This window comes from Ornithodoros turicata, chromosome 2 (assembly GCF_037126465.1).
Source record: "Ornithodoros turicata isolate Travis chromosome 2, ASM3712646v1, whole genome shotgun sequence".
NCBI lineage: Eukaryota > Metazoa > Arthropoda > Arachnida > Ixodida > Argasidae > Ornithodoros > Ornithodoros turicata.
The window spans coordinates 120726214-120735300 of NC_088202.1; the positions used below are offsets into that span (position 1 = coordinate 120726214).

General features: G+C 48.8%; 1 protein-coding gene across 2 annotated transcripts; it reads left to right on the forward strand.

Moving 5' to 3' along the window:
- Window positions 1-1906: 1906 nt before the first annotated feature.
- Window positions 1907-5678, forward strand: LOC135383995 (beta-1,3-galactosyltransferase 5-like). Of its 2 annotated transcripts, XM_064613265.1 has the most exons (3): window positions 1907-1970; window positions 2038-2236; window positions 4087-5678. In XM_064613265.1, the coding sequence occupies exon 3, from the start codon at window positions 4096-4098 to the stop codon at window positions 5170-5172; it is 1077 nt and encodes a 358-aa protein (XP_064469335.1). In that variant the 5' UTR covers window positions 1907-1970; window positions 2038-2236; window positions 4087-4095; the 3' UTR covers window positions 5173-5678. The 2 variants fall into 2 exon arrangements, with proteins under 2 accessions (XP_064469335.1, XP_064469334.1); XM_064613264.1 differs by lacking the exon at window positions 1907-1970 and having other exon boundaries at window positions 1979-2236.
- The last annotated feature ends 3409 nt before the right edge of the window (window positions 5679-9087 follow it).

Genomic DNA, 9087 nt, shown 5'->3' on the forward strand with positions numbered 1-9087 from the left:
TATTTGGCGCAATTCGGCATGGTGACGCAGGCTAATAGTCAAAGCGACCAGACTAAGACCACAGGCAACCCACCTTCGAGGGTCAGCTTCCGAAGTCGTCTTCACAGCTACCAAAAATCCAAACGAGCTGACCTTCAAAACATTGGTGGATGCATTGGACCACAGGTTCGGTCATAGACACCACCAGCAGGTTCACCATGCTCAACTTCGCCACCGCAGACTGCAGCCCGAAGCATCCCCTGCTGCCCTTCTTGCTGACGTCTACCGCTTGTCTCGGATGGCCTTCCGGTCTTGAAAAGATGACTAAGAAGAAAGCGAGCTGGTGAAGTTGATGCATAATGTAAAACCCAGAGACTATAAGGAACACGAAGGGACAGACACAACACGTCCCATCATGTCCGACAGACAGCATTCAGCTGATAACTGTCACCTCGTTCACTGAAGCACTCTGCGGTTCGGACACAGCACCTTTTCCGCCTCGCACGACCACAGACACTACGTGAAACCCAGGTACAGACTTTGGAAATAGACGCGGCTCAACGGGCGACCGAATCTGTTGTGTCCCGTCCGCGCTTCGAGAGTGTCATAAACGGTTAATGGACAATGCAAGAAAGCTGCGGCTCCAGCCAACGCTGCTCTCGGCAGCCGGTGCAGTGCTATAGGTGCAGGGACACGGTCACTACGTCCCTCATTGTGCAGTGTCTTCTGCGGGAAACAAAAACGGCGGGCAAAACAGGGTGCAAGCCCGACGCTAGACATTCAGGACCCCCTTATAATCGGTACATCGACCTCATCTGCAAACGACGGTGTACCACATGTTTCAGCATATTTGCAAGGAATTGACGAAGAGCTCACGGCGGTTGTCGATAGTGGAGATGTATATTGAAATCTCGAATCGAATTGATCATAAAAGAAAATCTATTCGAATAGTTCCGAATGTGCACGTAAGCACGAAAACGCCACACAACAATATGAGCGTTACGTACTTCATACCAAGATCCGTGTCCCCATGCACATGTCAGGCATTCACTATACCTTGCAGTGTTCTCAGCACAGTGAACTTCTCCCACCGTTTCCTTCACTCTTCGAAGGGGCACTGCCTGTTTCACGTGCTTTGCAGTGCTTTCGTTTGCTGCTATTTTGCATCCTGCAAATAGCGTTAAGTGGACGTTCGTTGCAGAGTTATGCCACAGATCGCTCATACTATTTGTAGCTCTTAATGCTGAACGTGTACACAACATGCAAAACCTGTTTTATGGCTACATTTTCCTGCGCTAGCAAGGTTACAAGGTTGGGAGGTTCATTCAACGAAGCGAAGGCACTTCGAAATGTGTCGTATGCGGTAAGGTTGGCGCCGAATACCACAACTAGTCACCTGAAACTATTCTACTAGTCGCCGTTCGCCGACTATTCGTTTTCCCTTCGCTTTCGCTGCTCCTGAATGTGTATTCAGTTCGATTATGTAAATCGCTTCGTATTCGCTGCGGTTTTCAAATAACTCAGCCCTAAGCACACGCACTAATCTTTTTCCACTCCTTGCTTGCGTCTCCGCGCGTCAGCACATCGATCGCTGCAACCACCGCCGTCTTGAAAAAAAAAAAATCTAGCTTTATGCGAAGCGTTCATGAACTGTCTCCATGGTCAGTAAACGACGCCTTCATCCGCGAAAGAATAAAGGAAACATGTCACACGCTGTAGATTTTACTATTGGCTTTTCCACATAGGCCCAAAGCTGAACAGAAACTTGGGCATAAGAGATTGCATAACGCCAAACGTGACTCATACAATAAAATTATATTTCAATAAAGGTGTGTTATGCTCTTTACTACCGCCATTGCTTTTCAAGTGGCTGTTCATGAACTTGAAAGCAGAGACAGAAGACGAAGTTGTTTGCATTCTATTTTCTCCAGAAGAAGGAAATCTTTTGAGAGGACGACGAAGAAGGCACTTTAACCTCTCGTCTTTTAGAGGTATTATCACAGCGCAACATGAGGCTGCTGTTCATCGGATGAGAAAATGCTTTCACGTTGTTTGCAGGTAGAGTTACAGTGTGGCCGTCGGCATCTACCAGTGCAGGTTATCCTATCAGCACTGTAGGAAACAGTGCACTCAATGTTGGGTGTACTGTCGTTCTACTGCGCGAAGTCCGAGAGCAATATCTCTGGCCTACTGCGAGGGGGTACTCGGTGCCGCTGCTGTACGAAGCAAGGATTTCGTCCGCCAGTACCAATTAAGCGTAAGTGTTCTGATGAAGACCACTGCGACTCAGCTACGCCAACGGCACTACGAGCGGCAACTCCCGTGATGATGCGGAATGTCGGGTTACGTGAAGTGGTTAGTTTGGTCGGTTTAGTTAGGTTAGATCAAGATAGGTTTTTCTCTATGGCCTATTGGGGGAGGGGGAACCCCTCCCCCTACGCTTGCTGTAGGCGTTCACGGAATGAAACCGTACCGCCCAGGTGTGGCTGCCGTAGCTTACGAATGACGAAGGATAGCAGTCGTCCTTGTTTCCATTCTTCGTGCGTGTCTTTTTGCTGCCTGTACGAGACATTGCTAGCGGACCACCATCGAAGGAGTGTGCCAGCGGTGCGGGTACGCAACACGTAATCTCTGTTATGATAGTGATAGTAACTATTGTTGCAGCCAACGCAGGCGTAAAACGCGACGCACAACGTGACTCACACTCCCTTCATGGCGCCTGTGGAAAGCCTCGGATTGTCACGTCTACACCGTTTTCCAACCAGCCTCACACCCAGCGCTTTCGCAGCCAGTGTTTATCGCACAAGCCAGAAAGGAGCAAAGCGGAACCAGGGAAGAAGCACACGACACGAGTGCTTTTCCCATGTCTGGCTTGAGCGGTAAACAGTTTTCAACGTGCTCCCCCGGCTAAACGGTGCTGCGCTTTCAATATGGCGGTGTCCACCGGGAAAACGCATACGCAACGAGCATGCTCTTAAAGATGAACTTCACCACATAGCTCGCTCCTAGCCAACCACCATCCCAAGTGACATCATTCTTCCCCCTGATTTGCTGAAAACGGGGCGTACACCACCTTTGTGGCATTATGCAGTTCGTGATTGCCACACAAATAGCGTACATCCCCCGTTTTCATCAAATCAAGGGAGAGAACGTTGTCATTCGAGACGCCCCTAGCCAACCTGAATCGCTAAATCGCTTCGTCGGCTAAATGGGGGGCTAAATCGCTTCGTCGTCGTTACGGTCGTTACAAGCTAACGAGTGGCGGGAAATTCAAAAAGGCGGGCGGGAAATTTAAAAAGGTGGGCACGTGATAAAACACGTGTACGGCGCTCTTCGCGCGATACGTGAAGGCCGTGGTACCGTCACACGCAATGTGTCACGTGTCCACCTTTTTGAATTTCCCACCACTTGTTATCTTGTAACGACCGTAACGACGATGAAGCGATTAAGCCCCCTGGCTAGGAGCGGGCTATGTGGCGAAGCTCTGTTTTTAGAGTGTAGAAGGCACGCTTCCTATGTTTTTCTTTCTTTTTTTTTCTGCCTGCAGATAAATTCAGCACTATTTTACACTTTTCTCAAAAGATCCTGTTGAAGTCAGCCAGCTTGAGTCACGAGACATGTACACGCGGATTTTTTCATTTGTTTAATTTTCATTACGGCTGTGGTCTCATGCTGAAGTGGAACCAATTGTCCCACAGAAAAACACAAGCCCGAGCTCCAAACGCAAACAAAGAGACCTGGACGGACGTTGAGGAAATTGCTCAGTGGTATCCTCATAGCTACTGCCCCGAACGCTGCTCTTTCATAGAGAGCACTGGCAAAGCAACTGAAGACTGCACCAAGAAATTCCCTCAACGCTCGTGCAAGCGGGTCCAGGTCTCTCCAGGCAGTCCTGTAGGTAGGGCACTGCCGATGCTAATTGAAGAATATTGTACGTTTTCACATCCCACGGTATGATTTACTGCTAGGCTAACAAATGCCATTAGTGTTTTAACGATTAGGCTCGGCGTTGCAGAGAAAATTGTTTGGAGCAAACACTGCGACTTTATTCACATGAATAAAAGACATACATGCATGAAAACAACATACTCCCCTTCTACATTTCAGGTACAGTAAATGAGGCCCTTCAAGAGAAAGCGTCTGCGCGAAGTGATGATAACTGTTGCACTCTGCTCAATGGCGTGGTTCTTTGTCACGAGAGTAAGCGAAACACACTGCGGAGGCGCAATTGTCTTTTACCTTCCTACGAAGAGCCCACAGAGGTATATAAAAGAAGAGGCTACACAAACACTTTCGAAGCGCAAGTTGATCAGCACCCGCCACTACTCGCAGCCGCATCCGTACGTTCTGGGGTGCAAAGACCTCTGTTACAGCAAAGCTTCGGGGGACGCCACTAGAGAAGACATAGACTACCTCTTCCTTGTTTCTTCAGCTGTTCGGAATTTTTACCATCGCAATGCTATCCGCAGCTCGTGGGGAAGAGACGTGGCAGCTTTCGGGAATAATAGACTCGCTTTCTTGCTCGGTATTTCCAACGACAGAGTTCTGCAGTCCACAGTTGAAAGTGAATCGGCTCTCTACTCGGACATTATACAGGGGAATTTTAGTGACACCTACCGAAACCTCACCCTCAAGTCTGTTATGATGCTGCACTGGACTACGAAATACTGTCGCGGTATCCGCTTTCTGGTTAAGGTGGATGATGACACGTACCTGAACATACCCAATCTGATCGAGGCACTTCACACGCAGCGTGGTGATGCCATATACGGCACGCATTATCATTCGGCAGTACCGTTTCGATCAATGGAAAACAAGTGGTATGTATCATTTGAAGAATATTCTGAAGATACATATCCGGACTATGTGGGAGGACCTGCGTACATAATAAGTGGAGGAGTGCTGCAATTGCTGTATAACGCGACGGGTGTAGTGAAACCATTCTCAATGGAGGACACGTATATCACCGGTACATGTGCCGAACGGGTCGGCATCCCACGGATTGCTTTGATGGGTGTTGCCACGCTCAGGTTGCCTTTCTCCTGTGAGCACAAGAAGGCTATCGCTGGCCACTATGTCACTCCTCGTAAGATGACGTCTCTCTGGAACATCTCGCAACGGACCACCCTCTCGTGCCTTCACTTTATGTTCAACTGGACTTTTTGTTATTGCTTCGTTTCGCTACCTGACTGACATAGAGTAACTAATATGATCCCGTATTTGATATGTATTCGATCAGACGACAAGTTTGAGTTTCGTTATCAAGACATCAAGGTTGATACGAGTGCCTAGATAATCGTATATGTATCCGCGTTACATATTGTCAGATGGTCATCCCAGCCTGAGTTTTTCAGATGGCATTAGAGCTACAACCCGCTATTTTATGTTAATTCGAACCGGAATTAAATGTCCTACTGCTCAACCGAACCCGAACTGGACCGTAGTAAGCGGTATTGGTTCGCGAAAAGATTGAGCCGGAATATGGTAGTGGTGATGTAACAGCTCGCTGTAGTCTGCCACGCTCATGCGGGCGACGTCACGGCTATGGCTGGGGAGGATCGTGCCTCCTGGGCCGACTTCAGAAGGAACATTAACAGGAATATTGACAAGGAATATTAACGAGGCAGTTCTGTAAACCATCTCTTGTATGAGCGGTAGAAGTTCCGGCTCCGGTTGAGAATTATTTTTATTAATTTGTGGCTCTGGCGTTCGTTTGATTTCTTCTCCGCGCACGTTGAGGGTAAAATTATTCAGCTTCTTTTTGGCGAATGGAATATTATACCGTTATTATATACCGTTTTCTCTGGGGAGAGTTCCATAGTGTGCTCTTCAAAGAAGCTTGCGATTACTTCTGACGCACGTTCTAAGGTATTTTTGATAAAACTGATGTAACGTCCATTTACCCAGATGCATACGTCATGTACGTAATTTTAACTCGTTTTGGTAGAAGCTTTGTCAGTTTGAACATGACAATATCAAAAGTAGTGTCAAAAAACGTAGTTGAACTGAAGATGCAATCGGAATAGTGGGTTCCTGCAATACATCTAACCGGAATATTTCGTTTTCAAACAGTCGGAAACATTAGAAAATGAATTTAACCGGATTGTCCAGCCGGCTACATGCTCCTGGCTGAACTCAGGCAACAGTGTACGGACCGACATCACTGAAGTCGGTTATCAAAAAATAATGGTAGATCCATTGGTAGATCCGACGGAAATGCGTTAGCATTAAAGTTTGAACACCTTTGGGAACTCCCCTTCACAACCCTTCACACAACCCTACACAACGCTAACGCAAGACAGCATCCGCAGCCAAACGAGCCTTTCGGGCATCCTCCGGTTCAGCTTGGCGGCGCCGTCTTGCAGCCTCAGCCTTCATTCGCCGCCGCTCCTCCGCACAACTTTCATAACCCATGGCACGCCCGCGCAGATACGTCTGAACCTGTCGACCACCACAGCTTCACTGCCGACGCATCGCGTCGCACCCTCCAGTTCTCTCATACACATCGCGCATACACACCACGCGGTGGCTACAGACAGACCACACCGCGATTCTTTCGTAGCGATGACTCTAATGCTAACGCAATAAAAAATGTTGCCCGTCACAAAATGCGGTCTTCCTACTCGCAATCTACTGCCGAACGGTCGCTAGAAACATGCGTTCGTGTTTTCGTTGGTATTGGACTGCAACCAGCCTGATCAGCCGTCAGCTGATCCAGTCACCGGAAGATTTGTTTTCCCGTCTGCGGTCGTCATCTCCATACTTCTGTGTTTTAGGTAGTCTGAGATTCAGTTATACATGCACTCCCCGATATCGGCATTGAGGAGTCCTCGATGCAGTCCTTGAAGAGTCCTTGACGCGAGTATGGCTCACTGTATCAAAAGCTCGCTTGATGTCTAGAAAGACTGCTACTGTGATGTAAGCTGTTGTGTTCAATGTCTGACACCAGATCCATTACGGAGTCTGAGGAGCAACGTGCCTTACGGAAACCTGTGAGTTCATCTGGGACGAGCTTCTGGCTTTTGCATGCACCACTGCAGTCGATTGAGAATCGTGCGCTCCATCAGTTTCCCTATACAGCTGGTGAGGCATATGGGGCGGTATGAGGTGATGTCTGTCGACGGTTTGTGCGGTTTAAGGGTAGGGATTACTTCAGCAATCGTTCATTCATTAGGGACATGCCCTGATCGCCATATATTGTTGAAGATATCCAATAAGTATTTGGTGGCTGTGGGACCGAGGTTGGCTAAAGCTTTGTTGGTGATTTTGTCAGATCCAGGTATCCTTTTATTTTTGGAGGCTTTGGACAGCGCTTGTAATAAACCGGATGTCGCCTGCCTTGCGTTTGGCAGAGCAGCGACCTTTAGTGCTGCCAGAAGGAAGGGAATTATGTGAAGCACAAGTGAACCTTCTTTATGGGTGCGTCTTGCTGACCGATCGATAGGACATCTTGGCGGCGTTTGGGGGGGGGGGGGGCAGTGGAGGGTGTACTACAGGTGGGGTCGGTTGTTTAGTTGCTCGGTGGGGTTGGTGTGTTGCTCGACGTTCCACACACTTGGTGGTGAAGCGGCAGTCTTTTGTGGTGTCGGTGTCTTGCGTGTCCATTGTGTCCCGTGGGGATACTGCGGGCCAGCGGCGTAGCGTGGGTACCCAGCGCCCTGGGCAAAACGATTATCGAGCCCCCAAACAGGAATGCTTCAGAATGGACTTTGCGCTTCGGTTGCTGCACTTTGAGAATATGCGCCGCTGTCTCATCGCACACAGTCTATTGCCGAAGCACGCAGGATGCAATTTTATGCCGTGTGTTATATGATATACCACGCCGGTCTAAAATTGCATCCCGCATATCGAATCATATACCGGATATTGACCCTCGCTTCAATCGCCTCCGTATGTGAGGCGCCCAGAAGATCGTTCAAACAGCGCCCAATGTTAAAATTTTTTTATGTGATAAAATTTGTGAGTGATAAACAGTTTCACTCATTTTGTTTCGAACTTCGTTCTCTTTGTCGGTAATTTGCGCCCCAAAAAATCTTGCTGCCCCTACGGCCCCCCTCAGCCGGTTGGCACGTGTTGGCATTTGCTATTTATACTTCTCGTTTTGTGAGTGCTTCACCAGTTCATTTGCTCTGACGGCTTTGATGGCAGCTTGGCGGCGGGGGCGTCTTCCATGGGATGCCGCATGAGGGCCAGGGCTGTTTGCATATTTGCGTTCTCTCTTGGAGGTTCACTCGCGATGATTGTGCGGACCAACACACACCTTGCATCGTGCCATTCCTCTACAGTTGTTTCCGAGATGGCCGAACCTCATGCAGTTGTCAAACCAAGCACAACGCTGTCTGGCACCTTGATGCCCGGTTTGAAGGTGATAATCATACTAGACGAAGCCTTAACCTGTATATCTCCGTCATCTTGTTGTCTGAACGCTCTCTGTCGATATACTTCGATTGCTCTAATGGGGCACAAAATTTCCAGGTCGAGTTGCTTGTCCGAAAACTAGTGATTTTCCCGATATTCCGGGCATAGTATTTTGGCACACGAGTTGTCACAGCGACTTTGGCTAGGCTCAGCGCCAGTAGGGATTTGGCTGCGGGCAGTGAGGCCATAACAATAGTGCCGTCCTTCTCAATACGCTACTCAAGTAGCAAGGACAGCCTTTGGCGCAGCCACTCAGCTTTTCCCTTTTCCCTCGTGCATGTAGAACGGTCTGATTGGATCGCTTTCAAATAAGGTACCACAACAACTCCACGTGAGGTCTTTAGAAGTCGGCCCAGGACGCACATTCCCCAGGGCGTCAGTCGTGACGTTGCCCACCTCTGTGAGGCCGACAACGGCGAGCCCTTTCACCAGCACCATGTTGCTTCAGCTTTTGAACCATAGTGTTGTTACTTGTAACCTTTGTTGTACTTGTAACCGATGCAACAACTTGTAACCCGTCAGCCCGTCTCCGAATGCCCCTTGTTGCTGCTTTCTGAGTGGACAGACGCTTTAATTGTCACGTGCTGTCTCCAACTTTTTCTTTCGCTCGTGCGCAGAGACGCACTGTCGTAGCGTTGGGATTTACACTGATGAAAAACTCGTTCATCGAACTGGCCGGACAGGTATCCC

Excerpts from the sequence above, each read along its gene's own strand:
- LOC135383995 (XM_064613265.1), top strand. The coding sequence starts at position 4,096 with ATGAGGCCCTTCAAGAGAAAGCGTCTGCGCGAAGTGATGATAACTGTT.